The 23,854-nt window shown below is 36.6% G+C and overlaps 1 protein-coding gene across 3 annotated transcripts; it reads left to right on the forward strand.

The window, feature by feature from the left end:
* Positions 1-697: 697 nt before the first annotated feature.
* sh2d3a (SH2 domain containing 3A) lies at positions 698-23,513 on the forward strand. 3 transcript variants are annotated; one of them, XM_014974189.2, is made up of 20 exons: positions 698-892; positions 1,096-1,196; positions 1,324-1,441; positions 4,795-4,824; positions 4,901-4,962; positions 6,079-6,212; positions 11,540-11,579; positions 11,699-11,815; positions 13,771-13,914; positions 15,912-16,207; positions 16,548-16,633; positions 17,163-17,282; positions 17,353-17,510; positions 17,585-17,785; positions 19,814-19,975; positions 20,938-21,053; positions 21,297-21,468; positions 21,547-21,658; positions 22,362-22,547; positions 22,905-23,513. In XM_014974189.2, exons 2-20 carry the CDS (start codon positions 1,107-1,109, stop codon positions 23,096-23,098), a joined length of 2,538 nt encoding a protein of 845 aa, XP_014829675.2. In that variant the 5' UTR covers positions 698-892; positions 1,096-1,106; the 3' UTR covers positions 23,099-23,513. The 3 variants fall into 3 exon arrangements, with proteins under 3 accessions (XP_014829675.2, XP_014829683.2, XP_014829688.2); XM_014974197.2 differs by having other exon boundaries at positions 22,908-23,513; XM_014974202.2 differs by lacking the exons at positions 698-892; positions 1,096-1,196; positions 1,324-1,441; ... (1 more) ...; positions 4,901-4,962; positions 6,079-6,212 and adding an exon at positions 8,197-8,603.
* Positions 23,514-23,854: the final 341 nt, after the last annotated feature.

Here is a 23,854-nt window from a genome sequence, read left to right on the forward strand (position 1 = left end):
AGTATTTAAGCACTTCATTGCTAGTCACTATTTGCCGGTTCGTTACGTCTACTCTCATGCTTCCTATTCTCCCATTTGAGTTTTGCTCTGGCTCAAGTGATTCTTGTTTTTTTTCATTTTTTTATGAAATACCTTAAAATAAACCACACTTCCAGCTCTGGTCTGCTTTGTGGTCCAATCACAAACCCACACTTCATGACAGTTTTATGTTTATATAGTCTCTGTGCTGGATTCTCCTTTGTTAATTCAGCTGCCTTTTATGGTCTAAAACCAATAGTGTAGTTCTCTAAGGAGTGTGCACAACTGTCAGCCCTGTATCTCTGGCTCAGAGTTGGACTGGGGTCCTATCCAGGGTATGTACTTGTCTATTGACTGTTAGAGAAATGGTATGTCTAATTTAAACACTAGATGTCCCTCTTACACAACTCAGTTGCTCGTACAGATATACCACCTTTATCTGTCTGTTTCCACTGCCTTGAATGAAGACAGTTTGGAGGACACACCAGTTTGCACACATACCTATCTCTGACCTGACATGCTGCTTGTTTTTCTCCTCTCCTGACATGCTTATACCTGCTCTCTCCACCTCCTGGGAGCTTATTCTAATCCTTGCATGGTGATTTGCTGATCTCTTTGGGGTGCTGGGTGCCCGCTGTACAATCTGATTGGCCTCTAAGTGACCCTGCAGGTTTGAGGGGGGAGCAGGCCTCCACTGTAACCACAAAGAGAAAGTAACACTGACTGTATGACAGGGATGAATTGCATGGGAGCAGTTGGAAAAGAAAGCAGGAAGAAAATACCAGAAGGAAGTAAATGAATTAGGGGTGGGGGGGCACATGTAGAGATTGCTAAGCAAAAAAGCTGAGAGTGCCACTGTGAATCCTGCAAACAGGTAGGTGTTACATTCTCTTACTACTGAAAGCCAAACAGTACAATACCTATTCCTCATGTGTCTGGTAGAATGTTTTCTGAAAGTATGATGAATCCACAATAATCCTTCATTTGTCTTTCTTAGGCACTTTTTTGCTCAGACATGTACAGGCATGTGTGTGTTAGCATTTCCTTTGGTATGTCAACAGTTTCCTTTCTCCTCAGTTCGTACAGACATGAATAATCGTTCCATCGCCTGGTGGCTGAGACAGATTGATCTGCCCCAGTACACCAAGACCCTGGAGAGTGAATATTATGGTCTGGAGGTATGTGAAGGCTCAAAAGGCATCTGTTTATGCTTTCTGGGATGTACATTTTTCTTTCTTCTGTGTTGAAATCCTCAGTTCAATCCGATGTAATCCCCTGCTGGCTCTCACTGTTGTTACTCTGCAGGGTTTGCTGTATGTAACGGATGGAGAGCTGAGAGATGCTGGTATAGAGGATGCAACACACAGAGAGACAATCCTCACTCAGCTTTCAAGAGATCGACAGAGGCTGGACCCGCTTTCTGGTCAGACACAAAGAACACACACAGTGCGATATGTACACAGGGCTGGAGGAAAAACATGTTTCAAAAGGTGGTAACACTTTATTTGAAGGGGGTTGAATAAGACTGACATGACACTGTCATAAACATGACATAACACCTGTCATGAACATGAATAAGCCTTCATGAATATTTATGACTGTTGTCATAAAGCGTCATTCGGTAAATTATGACACTTTTAATACAAAGTTGACATTATTCAAAATGTCTTTGTTATGACAACTTGACATTCACCAAGAAATCATTACTGTTTAAACTTTACCTTTAATAACATAAAGTTACCTAATTTTTAAAGTGCAATCAGTAATACTTTTATAACAAATTTATATCAGTAATGATTTCTTGGTTAATGTCAAGTTGTCATAACAAAGACATTTTCAATAATGTCAACTTTGTATTAAAAGTGTCATAATTTACCGAATGACGCTTTATGACAACAGTCATAAATATTCATGAAGGCTTATTGATGTTCATGACAGGTGTTATGTCATGTTTATGAAAGTGTCACGTCAGTCTTATTCAACCCCCTTCAAATAAAGTGTTACCCAAAAGGTTTTCTTACTTGAAATCTATTTTTGTAACTAAAGCTAAATTATTCAAAATTTGCACCACAGCTGATTGCAGTGAAAGACTACAGAGGCAGCAAATGAACCCTTTCTGTTTGGGTCAGAACAAGGTTTTCAGCAACAGCCATTACTAAACTTACAAAAGAGTGACCAGCTTAATTAATGGTCATTGTGCGACTTTTAATTGACGAATCATAAACAATCCCACAATCTTTAACAAAAGAATTATTGGGAGTTTCAAAGTGCTGATTTTTCTGACTTCCCGTTTCAGCTGGTTGTGCTGCAGTGTAAATGATTAAAAGATACAACAATTCTGTTTAACTGCTTTCTTAATATGTCCTTCTCTATTATATTTCTAAAACTCTAAATTTGCCATGTTCTTTGCATTTTTAAAGATGCTGTTAAGTTACTGTAATTGACGAGCCAGCGACTACAGAACACATTTAGTGTGGGTTTGCTTAATGTAATATTACAGCTCACGTGAAGCTAAAACAAAGAATATCCAACAAATAATACAAATTTAAAAAAAAATCTAACTCCTACAGTTCAGATTCTAAAAGTGAAATCTTTCTGTTTTTCAAAATAAAATCTCTGATTACTGTTGCCAAAGACTGCTTCTATGTTCTGTCACGTTACAATCATACACTTTAAAGCATTGGGGGGGTTCAGTCAGTGTGAGAGACCAAGACAAAATAGCACATTGTGAATTTAAAGGAATATGTTAAGTGTTACTCTGATACTCATAAGTTAAACACAGTACAACCAACTGACTTTATAAATGCTGTAATTAATAAATAGTGTGTGTGTGTGTTTATTTTACTCTCAGTATCCAGCTGTTTTGTGAAGGTCTTTAAGGCTCTTTAGAGAACAAAGAGCATCATAAAAATTAAGAAACACAATGCACAGCACAGGAAAGATTTTCAAAGGATTAATTCAAAGTACAGTTAGGTTAAAAAATATCCTGTGTTTAGAACAACTTGCAGAGCATTTTCACTCCATCCATTTGGAAAAGAAATGTAAGGCAAATTAAAATCTCTGAATACAGACAATAAACCAAACCAAAGTCCACACCAAATACAATTGGTAATTTTTGGCAAGACATTAGAATTACAGAGCCTCTAGATTCTGATTTTCAGTTTATTTCTAATGAAGAATGAGGGCAAAATAATTTATTTCTACTTGTGCAAAGCTGGTAGAGATCCATGCCAAATGACTTGCTGTGTTGGTTTTTTATCTGTGAAGAGATATAAAAGCCAGAATCTTTTCATTTCACGACATAGGACTAGCTTTTTATTTTTTTGCTACATGACACAAAGTCTAAAACTAAAGTGCAAAATTCTCTGTAAAGCAAGCGTGTCTGCTTTATGAGTCATAGTCAACTTTAAGAAATGTTGATATCAATTAGATCATTGCAGAAGTTGCATCTGCATCCTACAGCATATGTAGGGTGTGAGCTTAGTCTTTCTGAAAAGAGCAGACAAACAACTGAGCAGACAGAGCAACCAGTGTCAGCTGACAGCCTGGCAGGAGCAGTAATGTTACCTACAGCACTTCCTAAAGAAAAACCACGTTGGCTCAATTAGAGGTGCCACACACACATTTTCTCATCAAGATGTTTATAAGCAGACAGACCAGATGGAGGAGCAGCAGGTGTGAAGGTTTGTACAGAAGATTTGTCAAAGATTTAATTTCCATCCACAGTTTGTTTTTTAACTCACACTGAAATTCCATCCCTTTCAAAATCAGTCACCTTCTCAGTTTTTTGTTATTTTTGCCAAAGTAAATAGCGCTTTAAAAGGAAAAGCACACACTGTCATGTTGTGAAAGGGAGCATCTCAAATCAGTCACGTGTTTTAAGGTGATGCTGTTTTAAAACTAAAGTTGGCAAGCTATTGGGTAGTTGAAAAACTGACAGCTGCTCTTAATATTCTGCACAATAAGCATTTGGCAACTAATACCACCTATAGCTAATATTTATTCCATATTTTCATTACATAATCCAAATAAATACACTTTAGGGATGACATGTTTGTTCATATAGTCAATCAATAAACTTTGCAGATATAATAGAAATAGTGGTTATTTCCCCATTTCAAATAAAAGCAAAATGATCATGTTATAACATTTTATCTGACATCCTTGTACTATTTATGTAAAATGGAAATCTCATTTAGCTCATGTTTAAATCAGAAGCTTAAAGTCAGTAATTGACAGTTTTCTCAAAATAAGCAACCAGTTCAAGGCATTCTTCAACAAATTGAGGGAGATCTTTTTAGTTTGCAACATAGTAAAACAAAACAAAAAGTAAACACACAATGCATGAATACACATTATTTTTCCAGGATATCAATGCCTGTACATATAACATGTGAAGAATGCTTGCTTTCATTGCAGTTTTAATTTACCACAACCAAAAATCTATTTATCAGGCTGCTTGTACTCTTGAGAATTTGAAACTTGATATAAAACTTTTTTCTGTACGTTTTAACTTGAAGACATCAGTCGTTACTGAAACTGTTTATGCTGTGCATGACAAGGTGCTTTATCTGGCCAAGTTATTTGATATTTAGATGTTTCCTTCAAAAAAATTGAATCCCTTAAGGTAAACATATCAAACAATTTATATATCCCATATATTTTATATATCCTATACATCCAAGTTGAATTAGTTAGTGGAAAACAGATTAAACATCCACCATGGCTCAGTTTGAACACACTGTTAACTTGGTGTTTCCTTCTCTTATCTTACAGGCTCATTTCTACCAGACAGATATGACTGTGGTATGCATCTTCTCTTCTAAGAAATGTGTGTGTCTGGCCCAGAAACTCAAACCTTAATGGCATTTGTCCTTCTCAGATGATCGGGTTGTGAAACACAAAGTCAGTCGACAATATTCTGTGGGATCATCATCGGACCTGGTGAGGCCTTCAGTAAACCCAAAGTTAATATTTACTGAATTGTTTATATAAATTAGTCAATCAATACATAAATCAATCAATAAATAGAGTGTAATTTATATTACTTGCAAAATAACATAAATCATAAATTGATAGAAACAGTTTTCTCAGTTTAAATTTTTCTAATGGGGCCACTGAAAGTTCACAACAAATGTCAATGTCAACCCAAATGATTCGCATACAGAGGAAATCAAAGCAAATTAATCATTGACTGAAGTTGTGTGGAAACAAGTGGAATGACTCTGGGAATATTAAAAACAAGAACAAAATAATATAAGGACGGGATAGAAGGGAGCGATGGTGGTGCAGGGGGAAAACTGGGACCCATCTATGGAGTCCTCAGTACCTGATGTAGCCATCAAAGGTTCAAGTCCCAACCTGTTGACTGTGGCCACATGTCTTCCTGTCAGTTCACCCTGAAATAAAGGCCACTTTAGCCAATTTTCTTTAAAAGAAAGTCAGGAAATCTGAAAACTGTCAGTATGTCATTATTTGGGAAACATTCCAGTTCATGTGCAGATCAATATCAAATGGTTTTACATTAGCTGATGGCCGATGAATACCAAAGAATAAGAAAGCTTTATAAATATTTGGATTTCCATCCAAGGGAATAGTTCATAAGATATATCAAAGTAAATTTGAATTGGTTTAAAAAAGAAAAAGTAAAACGGATAGAACTACTGATTCTTGAATCAAGTAGAAAAACAATAGAAAGAACCGGAAACAAGAGGGAATAAAAAACACTTCAAAATTTGAAGACAATTTATGTGTCAGGATGGGTCAAAATCCCACCTGAGCTATAAATGTGACTGGAATCAGTTTATTTCCTCTACTATTCCACTTCATCTCACAAAACTTAACTGATGGACTAGTTTGCTTCTATTTTTAGGCAGCCTGCCTGGTACTTGGGTTATTACGGACATCTGGTGGAAATTTTATGTCAGCTGCCCTATTGGGGATATTTAAATAAAGAAGAACCTTTACATGGTATTTTTATTATTAAAATGTTTAATAAGTAATAATAAAAAAATAGTACACAATGAATCTTCATCTTGCAACTGTTTGCTGTGGAACCAGCCAAAGGATCTGTTTCGTCAGCGCGTTCTTCCCCGCCTCCATCGCATTGACAAGAAACACCGTTTGTCGGCCTCCTGCTCGCAGCTCCGCCCTCTGGACGAGGACAATGCTCTCAGTCAAGAGGGCAAACACAGGTAAGCTTACGCCTGCTGTGTTAGTCTGTTAGAACCAGGAAAATGACAGTGGCTTTAGGGCAGGGGTCTGCAAATTCTGTCCTTAAGGACCAGTACCCTGCAACTTTTACATATGCATTTGCTTCAACACACCTATAAAATATTCAATTCATTAGCAGGACTCTGGAGAACGTGACTGCATACTGAGGAGGTGATTCAGACATTTAATGCAGGCAAATCTAAAAGTTAAAGGACACTGCCCCCTAGGACTGGAGATGAAGAACCCTACTTTAGGAAGCAGCACTCACATCTGGATAATAATTAACATGTTTGTCATAAAAGCTGGGAGACTTTATGATCAGAAAACTAACCAACTACTGAAAATCTGAAAAGCCTATGAAGAGCTGCTCAGTTTGTGAAACATTAACTATGATTTAATCATCAAAGTTAAATGCATTTTTTATGAGTAATGCTATGAATTAACCATCTTAATCTCAAGACTATTTCAAAGCATTTCGATTGTAACGGTGTCTTTGATGTTTGCTTTAAAGTTCAGGCTATTATAAACTGGAAACTAAAGTAATTAAATCTGCCATAGGCCATAGTTCTTAATCATTTCTATTCCAACTGTACGGTGGCCCTGAGGTGCAAACCACTTCAGCAAATTGAAAAACACAACATTAACGAAGTGCAATTAAAAATGACAAAAACACAACAACAATTTGATCTCAGGGCCACAGTACATTTGTGTCCAGTGTGTATAGAACATTTCATATATTTCAAGTAGAGGAAAACAAAGTGACCACCACCAGCAGCAGGAAAGGAGGGTGAAGTGTTTTTGCCCAAGGAATAGAACCAGCAACCCACTGATTGCGGGATGAACTCCTATCACCGTTGCCACCATCGTCCCAATCATGACATAAAAGTCCAATATGGTAATATTTTGTACTAATTATCAATAAGTACAAAATGCTGAGAATTTAATAATTATCATTTCATAGTTGCTAATATATTCTCGCAGTTCAATGTAACATTTTCTTTATATCCTTTCAGTGTCAAGAGTAAAAGGAACTCCATTCATAAAGTTGAGATGAAAACCATGTTTTGAAGGAGAATATGGCTAACTTAAGTTAGAACCCAGACGGTCCAATCTTTTACCAACATGGTGATGGTGGTAGAAGTTCACCCTGTAATCAGTGGGTTGCTGATTTGATCCCCGTGCCATCTGCCTCTGTTGTAGTGTCCTGTGGTAAGACACTTCACCCACCTTGCCTGTGTTGGTGGTCATAGGGCTGATGGTGTGATATAGCCTGTCAGCCTGCCCTGGGTAACTGTGGATACAATCCAGTAGCTTGCCATCATCACCATATGAATGAGCATGCCAGTGTGCTGTGGTGGCACAAGTGAAAAGCACAACCCATGTATTGAGGCCTTAGTCCTCGTGGCGGTAGTTGCAGGTTCAATTCCCAGCCTGGCGACATTTGCCGCATGTCTTCCCCCTCTCTCATTACTGTGTTTCCTGTTTAACTATTTTCAAATAAAGGCCACTAGAGCCTAAAAATGAATGAGAATGACTGATTTTGTTGTAAAGCGTCTTTGAGGGTTCTGAACAGTGTTATGCAATTCTGATTTCGCTTCATTTTGCCTCTAAGATGTTCATATTAACACCCATGCAGTGCAATTCCTCACACTAATCAGTGTAAAACACAACTTTTTTACTGAAATTTTATGACCACGTCATATTTAAAAATAAGCCTTGAGTAACCAAGGAATAAAAAGCTCAAGACAATTTTGTAGCAAGATTATCTGGAGAGCTTAGTAAAATGAGTCATTGTGTTGGTTGAGACACCAGCATCAAATACAAACATATTAGCAAACAGAAACAGCAAACAAAAATTCATTTTATTTGTAGGCACCTTTCAAGGCTCCCATGCCACCTTACATAACACTAAGTGTAAGCAACATTGGTGAGGAGTGATTTTGAAGCCCGCTAACTGTTTCGGACCGTGTGTGCTGGTAAAAGTAGGTCAGTTAAGTTGAGGTAGAAAATCAGCTGAGAAACACCGGAGTACAGCTGCTCTCCTGAAACAGACAGGAAGGCAAGATAGTCCTGCTAAATGCGACCAGGTGATGTGTAGGTATCTCAGGAATGCCTGACACAGCCTGCCGTGTTTCAGCACACAGGAGGAGGAGGAGGAGGAGGAGAGAGGAAGGAGAGCTCGGTAAAACTTGTGGTAACTCGTCGACTCTGGGCAGGAAGGACAGTATCAGGGGCTCAGGGAGGGACCAGAGGAGAGAAAAGACAGAACATTACATGTAACCCCAGCTGTTGTTTGGTTGCTGTTGGTGTTAGCGTGGAGCACAAGCCGCGAAACATGCCCGAGGGGAGTGAGTTGTGAGGCGGTCTTACAGGTAGGAACCACCGCTTTGGTCAGTGCTACGCCGCAGCCTGACACGGTATCATTTTCAGCAAATTTATTTAGTTTGTTCTTGGAGTGGTTGAGAAACATATATAGCTTCAGACATAAGCTACTGTTTACGTTGCTCTTGCTATATAGCTTAGTCCAAAAAAGTTAGTATGCTGTTACTATGTGTTTGCTTCCTGTAACTTTCCCAGGTTTTCCATTAAATAGCCTACCTATTGCGCAATTCTACTGACACGCTTCAGGTATTTAAATGTATTTGGGGCCTGATACAACACAGGTGGTCATTATAAGTGTTGCAGTCAGTGACCTCACATTAGATTTCACAACGTGGTTTCCCAGCACATTTAAAAGTGTTTGTAGTGGTGTTTCTACCTTGGCCAACGCCCCTTACAACACCATGTGCCCCATAAAAAACATTAAAACTTTAATCACATGGACTTCTACTTCAAGCTATGTTTATGTTTTTTTTTTTTTTTTTTTTTTTTGATAACTGAAAGACTCAGCTAAATAAAGAAACATAAATAGACTATATTATTCTAATTAAAGTCTAATGCTTTATTTTGTTTTATGTTTTCTTCTATCGAAGATTAGGGGTAACACAATTAAATAAATAAATATAATTTGAAATATATATGTATAGTCTCCCTATAATTAATTAAATGTATTATAACTTTATTGAAAAAAATCATTAAATATTTAACTTTTCCACTAAGTAAGTAAATATATAATGGCATTATTAAATACACTAATAAATAATTTAATATATCATGAAACTATACATAGTAAATAAATGTCATGAAATAATTAAATCTGCCTTTTAAAATAATTAATTCAAATAATATATTGTCATTTAATGATATACAGTATTTAAGTATCTGTTAGTGTCTTTAATTATTAAAGATGTTTAATTTTATAATAAATTTATTAATTGGAAATTTACGACTGTATTTCATGATGTATTTAATTGTGTTACCCCTACACCTCTGTACTCTTTGATATAACAACATGCATTAATGTTTACAAGGCACAACAAATACAGTGCCTTGGAGTCGGAGAAAAATTATGCTTCTCGAACGTTTCGCAATTTATCAGGTTTCAGACATACGCTGTTTTACTGAGCTTTCATGAGATGGGATGAGCGTGAAGTTGACCATAATTGGCCAATTGTGGCCAAAAATAATGATACAATTTTCAGAATTTTCTTTTGCAAATTAATATCAGAAGTGTGTGGTTTGAATTTGTATTTTATTCCCCTGGGCAATACTTTGTAGAACCACATTTTACGCAATTAAAAGTGCAAGCCTTTTGGGTTATGTCTCTACAAGCTTTGGCAAAGATATTTGACAATTTGTATTTTCCAACTAGTTCCAAGTTCAGCCTGATTGTATGGAGGGCATATAGTAACATCAGGTTTAAAGTCTTGCCCAGATTCTCATTCGAGTTCAGGTGTGAACATTGACTCTGGCATTTTAACTTATAAATATGCTTTGATCTTAAATATCCTATTGCTGTTGTACCTGAATTCAGTGTTTGTGTTTTGCTGGAAGGGGAACCTTTATCTTGGTCTTTTGCAATCTCAGATAGTTTTATTTTCCCCAAGATTGTCACAACTTACAACTGTTTATGCAACTAGCAGGAATATTGAAACATGTAACTGCAGATATTCAGTTTCTTTTTGTTTCCCAGTGTGAAGTCCAATTTTGGAGGGCACTCCAGTCAGAATTTTCCACTTCTGAGAACAACTTCAATGCAGTATTATTCTCAACTATTACATTTTTTCATAGTCATCTCATGTTATGTTTTATTGTAATTTTTGAATGTGCTTTTTAATTTTTACTCATTTTCCTGAGTAATTCAGACTATGATCTGAATTTGTCATTATAATCAAATCAAGAATAATAATTAAAATGTTAGCTGTTTAACAATATTGACTATAAAGCAAGGCATACACATTTGTTTGAAATTTTAAACAAATGTGAATTTGAATGGTTGGAGGGTCTGTGCAGGGATCTGTTTTGCTGTTGACTGTAAAGCCGGAGAGTAATCCTAGTGAAGGCCTTCTGTATGACTGATGACTTTAAAACCTGTTAGGTTAACAACTACTGAGGCTTTCTTTATATGACAATAGTGAGTCTTAATGCAGTGGAGTCTTATTTCTTGTGAAATAAGAATAATTATGTGTTTTGCTACTAATTATATTGTAAAGCGACAATTTGATGGTAGATCTTTGAATTTTGAACTGTCCATATTTTCCACTCTACCGGGGATATGAAGTGACCTAATCCACTTCCAACTTAACAGTCTGTTTCCAAGACCCAAGGCAGGAAATCAACAGGATTGGTTCTGTTTTACTCTGTGACTTTGGGCTAGCTACTGTTAGCGATGCATTTCTCTGCAATTATTTTTTCTGCAATTATTTTTACAGTGAATGAATCAATTAGAAAAAAAATAATAGAGGAGCAAATAAATGGTTTGTTGTTGACATTTCACAGTTTTTTGTACATGCGCAAACCATTTTGGATTTTAAGGGCAACGATGATGAGGAACCTCTAACTCTCCAGTTTAGAGCTTACATTTTTTTACATTACAAATGGCACACACCCAAAGGCTGAATAATTTAATTTATTAACTGAGTTTATTTTTTTTAAAAGGTATGTTCATGTTTTGCATTTTTTTGTTTGCAGTTAATCTGATCTCTTTGTTATCTGATGTAAGGTTGATGTTGAAGTGTTTACAGTGGGAGGAAGGTGAAAACTCAAGGGAGGAAGGAAAGACAAAAATGAGGCATGCTGTTAGTCTGTTGGTTTTTCTGGTACTAATGACAGATCCAGACCTTGGTCTTCTGTCCTTGGCTAGTAGGAAAATGCAGTACCATAAACTTTGTACAGTAAGCCTGCATCCTTTCTGCTTTTGTTGTTTCAGCAAGAGGAAGAGTATCAGTGCATACTTCAGCCACCTGAAGGTAAGAACAGAACTTCTCTGTGTCTTTGCCCTTTTCCCTCCTCCCTACATATTGGTCTTCAAAGCCACTTTATACAAAAGTGGATAGGTAGATATAATTTTAATTGTTTTGTTTTCTAGATGTTTGGTGGTCGGAAAGAGATGGACATTCTGAAGAAGGAGCTTGAAGAGGAACTGAAGCTGAGCACTGAGGATCTGAGGAGCCATGCCTGGTACCATGGACCGCTGAGAAGAGAGGTGCACATATCGCAATATATATGCTGCACACACACAAATGAAACATTATGCTATTAGCTTAAAACATCGATTATCAGAATCTCAAATCAAAAACAATGATATGGGTCTGCAACCAACTCTCTCAAAGTATTTTATCAAGTATCTAAATATTATTGACAATTCTCAACATCCTCCTCATGAAACTGGTATACAACAGTCTTCAGTCAGAGGCTTCACAGACCTCTACAGGAGATCCTTCCTTTCAATAGCCATCCGCATTTACATACAAGTTTTTGAAGAAAATTGTACAATATGAGTTAAAACAACATTTAACTCATAAATCTCTGCGTAATAAATTATTTTGGAATACAGGAAATAAAGGTAGTTACTCCTTTTTAAAATTTGTCAATTGCAAATGACCAGCATAAAACATTCATAAAGTGAGGTGGAAAAAAATATATTTATTTATACAAATACAATTTGATTAATTGATTGATTGAAAGAAAATGATGCAAATGGAAACCTAAAATTTCCATTTTAGGTTTTAGGGATGAGCAATATGGACGGGAGAGTTTGTCACAGTGTTTTGTGATACTCGCGATAAATATAAAAGTGATAATAAAAGCTATTGCAGTCATTTTGACAAACAATAAATATGTACATATACAACAAACATAATTAACATGCAATTTATGCATTTATTCACTAGCATTATTCAGCACACCTTTGTGTTTTTTTAAAAAATAAACTCAATAATGCAGTGTTTTTCTAGAAAAACTACAGTATTTCTCTTACTTCCTGAGACTTCTGCTGTCAGTTGGTTGAGTGCTTGGGGATAAGGTTATGTCCTGCAACACGTCTCTGTGGGGTTTTTCTCAGGTTGCATTATCTCTGAATTCACAAACACTAAAGTGTTGTAATCACAAGCGGATATATTTCTTAGTGCTGATATAAACAAGATGCCATATTAAGAGTTTTGATTTAATTAATAATTCATGCTTTTGTTGTAGTCCTAGTAATTCAAGCATTAATGAAGTTAATGCTCATTAAGACAAACATACAACTTGTTCATTATAAGACGAAGTTGGCTTATTAACCTAAATGTACAAGCAAAATTTAATAGCAGTTATTTGTATGCAAGTTATCATAAATGCTGTAAAGTCTCTGTCATCATCAAGCCAAATATCCTGTTTGCATATAAAGTGAGAAGCCATTATGCTTCTATTAGGAGACAACTATTGCATTTTAAATGGTCCTTTGCAATGTTGTGTACACGCAACACTATTTTTGATGATATTCATGTGATGCTGTATTCAGTAGAAGCTGATAAGACGATGTAATATTGAGCAAATACATCTTAACATGACAGGCGTGAATTTGTCAAAGCTTGTTTTATAAAAGTGTTCACATGGTAGTATTATATTTTGATGCTTTGTGTTACTGGTCTTTATCATTGCTGCTGTTTTAGACTGAACTATTACAGTGTTAATACACTGGAGTTATGCTTGAATACAGGTTCTAAAATGCTAAACTAAATTTCTGCCCTGTTGTGCCTGGTGGTTAATTAGCATCTTTCTTAATGTGTATTCTAGCATCAGCACAAATGTAATTCTATACAGACCCATACAATAAATTAGAATAACATTAAAAACATTATTTTAGTGAAATATATTATATAGATTGATTAGGTGGATGTTTGAAAGCCTTCATTTGTCATTTATGATGATTTTTCACTCGCATATCATTGGATATGTAAGTGGAGTAAAACAGGCTATTTAAATTTAGAATATTACACCAGGAAAAAAAAAAAAAAAATTAAAAACAGAAATATGAGCTTAATAAGAATTATGTTTAATACTTGCTTAAGAATATTTCTTTCAGAAAGTACTTTTAATCAGATAAATGAGACTCATTTCGGATTATATTCTAATTTATTAAATATGACTGTATAAATTAATCTGCTGCATTTCCTCCAGGCTGCAGAGCCCCTGTTCGAGAGCGACGGGGACTTTCTGGTCCGAGACTCATCCTCCACTCCTGGAGACTACGTTCTAAGCTGTTTCTGGAAGAATGGTCCGCACCACTTTAAGATCATAAAAGTAGTTCTTCGGCCTAAAAAGGTGTGTGTATGTACTGCTATCATTCACATATCCACATGATTTATGGTTTTACTGGTTTGACAGTAAATGTTTCTGTACAGGTTTTACATTTTTCACTGTTTTCTTATTACGGGCTGGACTAAAAGCTCATGTAAACTTGGCACTAGTTCAATGGATTTTTCTTTTTTTTTTTTCTTTATTTAAGGTGGATTTGCAATAATAACACTAATCAAATAGAAATGACATTAATGTTTACAGTCATCATATTTGCTTTAGAAATATTTTATTATAAGTCATGTTTGTAAATGCATCTACATGTACAAGTACGGAGATCACTTGAAATATTTTCTAAATACCGTTGCTATGGTACCAATAATTAAGAGACCAAAAATATGAAACAACTGTTTTGTTTCTGAATCAGGATTTCTTTACAGAATTGTTGCATTTTATTATCCAGGGTGACATAATAACTTGATATGTTATTAGTAGGGATGTGCCGATCAGGTTTTTTCCTACCGATACCGATCACCCATGAGGGCCGATACACCGATACCGATCACCGATACTGATCACATAATTATTATTTATTTATTTTTTTTAAATCATAAACACTACCGGTTACATTATGTGGAAAAAGGAACCATGAATTCACCTTAATTTAGACAAAAACTTGTTTTTAATAACTTTTTTCAAGAAGAAAACTAAACAAAACAGGCACTGTGCAAATTGTACTGCTATTGATAATACTATCTTTAACAGACTGATAACATATGAAGGCTCTGAAGAGGCTAAATAATACAAAGAGCCAAAATAAAACCTCTCAACATTGCCAAAAAAAAATTCAAGTATAAAACATTCAAAGGCAAAAACAGGATCCATTACAATAAACAATCCAGAGTTACTGAATGAAAACTTCCTAATAGCATGGTGGCTAGCTGATTACTGCTAGCTCTGATTGGCTGTTTCTGACTGAGCAGAGTAATTATGCAGATCAGGGAGGAGATCGATTATTTTTTTAGAGATTATCTGTCTCATGTTAGGACAGCGAAAGTTTTAAAACGTATGAACAATTTATTTTTTTAGGTTAGATGCTGCAGCTTTAAGCAGGTTCGGTGTGAGAGTCACTACCAGGTGGAGCAGAAGCGAAGCTCCGTCTGTCAAATATTACTACCTGTAGCGTAGCAGCGGTTCAACAGGAGAGCAGAACCAGCGTCTAACATCGCAGCTCGAAGACTTAAATCATTTTCCAGGTTATTTGTTTAGCTTTCTGACCGTCATGCTAATCCGGGTGAGTGTTTGTAGCTGTGCGCTGCTTTACCTGCTATCTGATCCTCCGTATGTCTTTTTTACTGCAGTGAGCCTCGATGTAGCCAAACTCCGTCCAGTATCTCATTGTTTTTATGTTGTATTAGCTTCGTTGTGTTGATGCATTTTGACGTGCTTCAATTTTCCGCCGCAACACGCAAACCTCCCCATTCATTCAGTGCGTTATAGTTCCACATCGCTTAGGATTTGTTGCTGCGCGTTTGCGCAGAGTGAAGGAAAGAGGAGACCAGCTTCACAGGCAGGCTGCGAAATGAGATGATCGGTATCGGCAACAAGAGCCAATGATCGCCGATCACCGATCATGCACTTTTTCATGAAAATCGGCCCAATTATGATCGGTGACCGATCGATCGGCACACCTCTAGTTATTAGTTAGAAATGATGGATATAATCATAGCCATCACAGAAAAAGGAAACAAAACACCCCGAAATTCCTCAAGTCAAACCCAGAAAGTGACTCCCTTCTCTGCTTGTCAATAGTTTCTGCCTCCAACCTCTCTGCAGCTATTGATTGACAGTGATTTCACATAATGTAATGTGAAATGTGTAAGTTTTGAAGTGCTGTACTTCAAAATAGATTTGAGAAATTTTAATACTGTGTTCGGGTTCCGAACAACTGCTGGGTTTCCACCCGTTTGGGCTCCTTTCTGCTTCAAAGCACTATGCTGATACACAAGTCTTCCCTGTGACAGGGTTACTCCCGGGAGCTGTTCCAGTTTGAGGAAGATCGCTTCGACAACGTTCCCGCTCTGATTCGATTTTATGTGGGCGGAAATCGACCCATCTCAAAGACTTCAGGGGCCATCATCTCCCACCCAATCAATCGGACCCTTCCTCTGCGTGTGATCAGTGAGGGTCACATGGAGCTTAAAAACAGCAGCACCGGCACCATAGGTAGAGGGAGAGAAAACCAAGCTGGGAGCAGCAAAAGGCGCAGCCTGAGCTCCTCCCATCAGGACACGCTGCAGCTCATCAACCCACTGCTAAGGTTCGGGATGAGGTTTATGAGTGTCTTACTGTACTAAATATTACATACCATAGTACATGCAGTACTGCGAAACAGTTGCAAAGCATATCTCCTATGTTTATATTTTACTTCCAAGGAGCCAGACTTTCAATAATTTGACTGCTTACTTTTTTTAGTTTGATCAATGTTTCTACCACACTCCTCAGTATCCTGTCAAAGTCCTGTTGAAGGACTATGTTAAAGATGAGTTGGAAAAGAAGGCTTGGTTCTTGTTAGCAACATAATAAACTGAGAGTGGTTGAAAACCTTTGGACTGAATTGTGAGGTAGTAATAACAGACTCCATACTGTATGTGTGACAGGAGTGGAAGCCAGCCTGCTAACTTGGAAAATGTTGGACGAAGGCCTTCACTTCAGTCTGCACAGTCTGACAGCAATCTACGAACGGGTACGTCGTCATGTTTTTTCTTTCTTTTTCTTTTTTTTTTTAACAACTCATTCAGTGTAGTGTGGAACTGGTCACTCTACGTTTGAAGCATTGTGATGCTGCAAATAAAAACAAAGCAGGAAATAAACCCCAGCATAATTAATAATTGGCCTACAAGACGAGCACAACATTTCCTCCACGGGCTGAACCACCGGCCCACTAATGCACCGGCCACCTGAAGAACACATACGGACTTTATTACCACAGACACAGAGCCACCCACCGGTGGCAACTTACAATGTACTGGGGGAAGCATGAAGATGTCATCATTTTCTCAGATTGTTTAAACACAGTAATCTTAGTTTATCTAGTAGTAATAAATTCATTATTTAGCTTTTTAGTAATGGGAAATAATTTCAGTAAACCTACCTAAAAGCAGGAAAGGTTTAACCTGAGTTAATGCCAGATGGTAAAAAAAACATGTATTTTTCTGCAGCGTATGTAAATACTGTACCTGGTTTCCATAGTTTCTTATCATGTTCTCAATCAGGTGCTCCAGAGACAGTCCCACCAGACGACACAGACTCCGACCCCATTTCTCCTGTGTTTCGCACAGGCAGCGAACCCCTGCTGAGCCCAAGATCACATCACACGCGCCCCTCCCATCCAGGTACTAATAAACTATTTTCCCCAGGAAAATATAGTGAACCCACATGAAGCACACTCGTCTCTGCCTCCAGGTGGTGGTGCAACGTTTCGAGGTTCAGATGGGCAGCTGCATCCTAGAGCTCCTCCAAAACCCCTCAGGGTCTCCACCGTCTTCTCCAATGCCTCGCCTCTTCCTTCCACAGACCTAGATGAAGACCCCTCATCATACTACAGTGAGCTCATCATACGGGTAAAAATAATAAAATATTTTATTCCTAGCAGTAAACCCTCCACAGAGAGTATAAGGCTTGTTGTTGTGTTCAGGTCCCTCAGTCTCAGAGGAAGGGCCATGTGGACCGGCTGCGTGCGGAGGAGAAGTGGCAGAGCCGAGCTCGCCTCACAGAGACTTCCTTTGGGTTCTTGGAGGCCCAGAACAACGGACCATCCTCACAGCTGCTGTTTCAGAAAGAGATCCAGAGGAAAGCAGCAGAGGAAGAGAGAGACTGGCATTTTGAACGACCACATGTTTGTATAAATGACATTCAGTTTACTATTAGGAGTATTTATATTTGCAGCTGATTTGGTTAGATTATACTCATGGACTATTCTAGCAAATATTATTAATACTACCATTATTATTATTATCAAAAGTATTCACCCCGCTTCACTTTGTTCCACATTTTGTTACATCACATGCTTGCTTTAAGGTAAGCTTTGACTGTTCATTTTCTCAAGGATAAGCACAATTTCCCTTAATGAAAATTAAAGAAAAATATTTCTACAATATTTTTTCAGGATTAACAATAAAAACAACAGTTTCTAGAAAAAATATTCTGGAATATTCTAGAAAATATATTTCTTTGATTACTTTCTATTTTCTAGAATATTTTTCTGGACTAACAATAAAAAACAAGTTTCAAGAAAAGAAATCTGAAATTTTCTAGAAAACATTTTTTATTACGTTCCAGTTTCTAGAATTTTTCTAGAAACTATTACTTTATCCAGAAAAAAAATTCTAGGAAAAAAATTCTAGAATTTATTTCTAGAAAATTTTAGAAATTTCTTTCTAGAAAATAAAATTGTTGAAAATAGAAAGTGATCAAATAAATGGTTTCTAGAATATATTCCAGATAACATTTCTAGAATATTTTTCTAGTACATATTCTAGGACATTCTAGAAATTATTTCTGAAATATTTTTCCAGAAACAATTTGTTTTATTGCCGAATTTACACTCATAGCTTCATTTTTTGTTATAGAAAGTAATCAACCTTGATTACTTTCTATTTTCTAGAATATTTTTTCTTGACTAACAATAAAAAACAAGTTTCAAGAAAAGAAATCTGAAACTTTCTAGAAAACATTTTTTATTACGTTCCAGTTTCTAGAATTTTTCTAGAAACTATTACTTTATCCAGAAAACAAATTCTAGGGAAAACTTTTTTTAGAATTTTTTTCTAGAAAATTTTAGAATTTTTTTTCCAGAAAATAAAATTCTTGAAAATAGAAAGTCATCAAATAAATGGTTTCTAGAAAATATTCCAGATAACATTTCTAGAATATTTTTCTAGTACATATTCTAGGGCATTCTAGAAATTATTTCTAGAATATTTTTCCAGAAACAATTTGTTTTATTGTCAAATGTTGGTTAATCCAGTTTTTCATAAGAATTTACACTCATAGCTTCATTTTTTGTTATAGAAAGTAATCAACCTTGATTACTTTCTATTTTCTAGAATATTCCAGAATATTCTTTTCAAGAAACTATTGCTTTCATTGTCAAATGTTGGTTAATCCAGTCTTTCATAAGAATTTACCCTTGTACCTTATTTTTTGTAGCAGCTTTGGTAGTAAGTATTGCCCCATATTTTTGGGTATATCTCTACATTATTGACTCACCTACGTTTGGGCATTTTCTTCTCCTTCCGTCGAGTCACAATAGATGAACATCATCAGTAAACTATTGAGATCTTTTCTGATCTCAATAGTTGATCTCAGTTGGACTGTTATTTTGACTTTCCATGACAAAGAAAAGCCATGACCAAGAATAAATCAGATTATCTTTGCTGTGCTCTACCCAGCTGAAGTCTTGCTCTCCCTCGTTCTCACAGCTTCATGTCCCCAAAAGCATGAGGAAAGACAGTTCTTTAATTTCATTTTATACACTTCATTCTGAAAATAACAAACTTTTTCTCTGAGTTGCAGTATCCACACTCAAGAGTGTTGTTAGCACAATTTGGTAGAGCTTAGGTATGATCAAAAGAAGGTAGTTTATTTCAGTTTGTAACTGCTTTGGCTCTTTTGAACCAGAGGTTACTGGTCAGTTTGGATCAGGTTGAAAATTATCTGATTCCGGTCATGAACCACTGCCTGGCACACTTCAGCTTTCTACCTGCTTATGTTAAATTAAAAAGATCAGTCTTAAAGTTGGTGCAGTTAAAATTAATATATTAATTTTGTTCTAACTTCAATTTTGGAATTTTTAGCTTTTCAAGGATTACTATAAGTTCAGACCAGAGATGTGACAGTTGTCCTGTGTCTGACTGTGCTGCAGATTGAGACGTCATCCTGTTTCCAGTTGGACCAGTTCACCTCGATGCTCTTGCCGGATCACAACAGGCCTTTGGAGTCAAATGTTTTGCTTGCTGTCAAAGAGCTCTTCAGCCGATCAGATGCCAAATCTCTTGCTCTGCACATGCTCAGTGTTGACTGTCAGGTAGGAACTTACATTATATGATGGCAGCTGTAAACATTTCAAAACCCTGTCCTATGTTTACCTTATGTTTATGTAATGAAAATATGTTTGTCCATTTTAATCTTATATTGACTAAAAATTTGACAACTTCTATCTTTATTTAGCAGCATTTACGGTCAGAAGTTAAAATGAACCACCAAATATAATTTGTTTTTCATTAGTTTGCCTTCATTTTAACAAATTCATCTGGATTCCTTGACTGCAACAGGTTGCACAGGACAGAACTTATTATGATTATTAAAAAATAATTTAATCCATTTTGATTATTTGGGGTTTCTAAATTGTCTGATGAAGTTTGGAAAAGTATGTTATTAAATCCTAGTACTTTCAAGGTCATCGTGTTAATGAATTGTTTTTGACCCTGGCATTAGCCTCCATTTTCTCCATATAATTTGTGCTTTCTCCTTGTTTTTAATGCAGATGAGAAGCTTCACCCAAATACATATTTTGGAAACAGACCCAAAATATTACACCCTACCAGATCATCCACATGTCTAACTTGTTCACCCTGCAAGATTACAGAGCTGCACTATATAAATGAATTCAGTTGAATTTCATTTAAATTTGTGAAAAATAAATCTTCAAAACTCTGCTGTTTTGGATCTTTTGAAATTTGACCTTTTTTCCTAGAATCCTCACTTCATTTACCATTCACATGTGGTTTAAATATTGAATATTTTAATGTAATCATATATACATTCCACCTGATTGTAGCTATCAAACTGTGCAGCCAAGTTCAGTTAATTATTCAAATTAGTTAGAAAGGTTTTCCATCTTGCACAGACTTGTTGCTTGTAATTCTACTGTGAATTACAAGCTCCTCCTGTACAGCAAACATCTATAAAATATTCAAAATGAATCAGCTAAACAAATGAAGTCTTGTTGTCCTCATTTAGAATTTAATGTGAAAACCTTTAATGCAGGTAGCACGCATTGTTGGTGTGACTGATGAGCAGAAGAGGATTATGGGAGTGAATTCAGGACTGGAGCTTGTTACTCTGCCACATGGACACCAGTTACGGCAGGACTTGCTGGAAAGGTAATTAGCAGTGATGCGTTTGATTCTTTACAACAGAAAATTAGCCGACACAGACAACTTCTTGGTTAGCTTCCAAATGTTTATGGTTACATTTTCTTTAAAGACATTGTTTATATTCTTTTCAATAGCTCTGTGTATTATACCTTGAAAACAAGTTGTACTGAAGTCTATCTTAGTAGTTTGATGCATCTAGTTCTAGTATCCTGACAACCCCTTGCACTTCATTTCTACTCTTTTCTGTAGGCATCATCTGATAACCCTTGGCGTGGCAGTAGACATACTGGGCTGCACGGGGACGGTGAACCAGAGAGCAATGGTTCTGCACAAAGTAATCCTGTTGGCTCAGGCCCTGAAAGAACATGTGTACGACCTTTTCTCCTTTTCAGCTGTTATGAAGGCTCTGGATATGACTCAGGTAGTGCAACTTGGCAAGAGTCTTAAAATCCTTAAGACTTTCTTTCACTCATCTTTGTTTATTCTCTCGTGTGTCCAGATTGTGCGGCTGGAGATGACATGGCGAGCGCTCAGGAGGAACCACACAGACTGTGCAGTTTTGTATGAGAAGAAACTCAGACCCTTCATGAACTCATTGAATGAAGGAAATGGTGAGTGTTTTGATTGTCTGATTGTCACATCTGTATGTTCGACGTTAACAGTCACCATACTTTTATCAATGCAGCAACTATCTTGCTATATTTAGCCACTTTCAGACAAAAAAAAATGCCATTGGCTAAAATCATAACTAGCAGGTCAGGCTTCCTAATGGTCAATCAGTGATCATTACTGATCATTAGTTATTGATTGGTTGAGTAAGTCTAAAACTCAACCAAACTATTTCTTGAGTAAGTTTAAAAAAACCTACTCAAGAAATAGTTATTAGTAGCTCAATTCTTTCTAAAGCTACCAAACCAAATACTTTGGAGCATCTGAGGAACTCTGAATGCAGCATGGTTTCAAGTTCAAGTGGGAATACAATCAATAAGTGGTTTTCTTCTTTTCACTGCAATTCTTTAAACTCACATAATTAGATATTTTTAAACTTAGATGGCCACCAATGTTACCTTTAACAACAAAATCTCTGTTGTCAACCTAGTTTGAAAATGTCATGTTTAATAATAGGGGTAAACATACAACGTAATAAGGTAATGTAATTGACCTGTTAACTGTATGATTTGATTAAATTTACTTTCTTGACATTCTTGAGACGAGTTATTAATAGACATTATGTTAAACTGAATTGAGTAAAATAAATTAAACTGTAACCCATTTCTTTAGCTGGTGACTGATTGGGTTCATGTTTGTCTGCAGACTCTGTAGTCCGGGGTCCCATTGCTGTGCCACACCTGGTTCCTCTTCTCATGCTGATGGAGGGAGAGGACCCAGTGGAGAACAATGAGCGGGGCTGCCAGGTGCTGTACGACGTCCTCCAATCAGCTCGCAGCGCTGCGTTACACTCCCAGGTTTACCAGAAGAATGCGCAGACCCTGCTCACAGGTTCGTCTTCATGACATGAGTATGAGAGCTGATTAATTTAAGAACTGAAACAGAAAGTAAATATAAAGGATTTATGGCACTGCTGCTCAGGTAACGTCTCTCAAGCACTCCTTCAAATAAACGCTGGCTGAATTTTTAAGCTTCAGTCGTTAGGATGAACTGCAAGAATTTTGTGACTTGTAGGAAAATTGCTCATCACAACTGTCCTGTGCTATGCTACATATGAATCTGTTTACATATGGTTATTGATTAGGCCTTTTCAGGGCAGGATCTACATGTTGCATACTCAAAAACAAATGGTATATGATGTTGTCAGAAGTGAGTTCTGATCTCATGTCTGCTGCACCTCTTCACCAGCAGACTGGACTCCCATCCCGGAACTGCTGGAGACTTTCCGGACAGAGTTCGCCCTGCGGTTGTTCTGGGGGCAGCAGGGCGCGACCGCAGACAAAAAGGAGCGATACGAGAAGTTTGACAAGATCCTTTGTGTTCTCTCCGATAAACTGGAACCTGTGGAGGTCTCTCCACAACAACCAGGCACTTTAACCTGAACCAGTTACTGCACAAGGAAGCCGGCAGCTGCACTTCCTCATCAGTGGAATGCATCAGTGACCCTTGATGTCTTCAGAAATGGAGAATGTTGCAGTGGTGAGATGTTAACTGCCAGAGATGAGAGACTCTGTAAAGTTTGTCAGATGACTACCTGCTTAACTTTATCTTGAGTTTATCTGTGAGCTGACTCTCACTGTTTAAAGACTTTGAGTATTTTTTTTCTTTAACAGGAAGTATGGAAAAAGCTTTATCAAAAAGTTTATTACTTTAGGTTTTAATTTAGCAACTGAACCATTTTCCTGCTGGGTTGTTGGTTCCATTCACCCTTGAATGATTGTTTTATGGGACTTTATTGTAAATAATGTTTTTCATTTCAGGATGCACAATTCAATAAAATGCTTTACTTTAAAGTAATAGTTCTTATAACTGATTCTGCAAAAACATAAAAGATGTTTGTCACCTTACTTTGATACAAGGGACACTTGTTTAAAGGTCATGTAATGTCCGTTAAATATTACACGAAAAGACAACAAAGGCAACAAATGATTAAACATGATATGACTCAGTAAGAAGGAAATCACTTCATAGTTCAAGTCAGGAGATGAATCTTAAATCCTTCATTTCCTCCGTTTGGAATAGCTTGCATGCAGATGCAACTTATTTATTGCACATTGGGTAACAGTTATTTTTTGACAACTTGCTTGCTTTTTTAAAAAGGATTTTTGTTTACTCCCAAATTTTTCAGCCTCAAAACA

The sequence above is a fragment of the Poecilia mexicana genome, unplaced genomic scaffold (assembly GCF_051168715.1).
Source record: "Poecilia mexicana isolate PSO_F unplaced genomic scaffold, ASM5116871v1 scaffold_2, whole genome shotgun sequence".
Lineage (NCBI taxonomy): Eukaryota > Metazoa > Chordata > Actinopteri > Cyprinodontiformes > Poeciliidae > Poecilia > Poecilia mexicana.

Bases quoted from the DNA above. Each gene is read 5' to 3' on its own strand.
- sh2d3a (XM_014974189.2), top strand. From the start codon at position 1,107: ATGAATAATCGTTCCATCGCCTGGTGGCTGAGACAGATTGATCTGCCC. The intron at 6,213-11,539 runs GTAAGCTTACGC...TTGTTGTTTCAG, and splicing joins AGTCAAGAGGGCAAACACAG to CAAGAGGAAGAGTATCAGTG. The intron at 16,634-17,162 runs GTACGTCGTCAT...GTTCTCAATCAG, and splicing joins TGACAGCAATCTACGAACGG to GTGCTCCAGAGACAGTCCCA.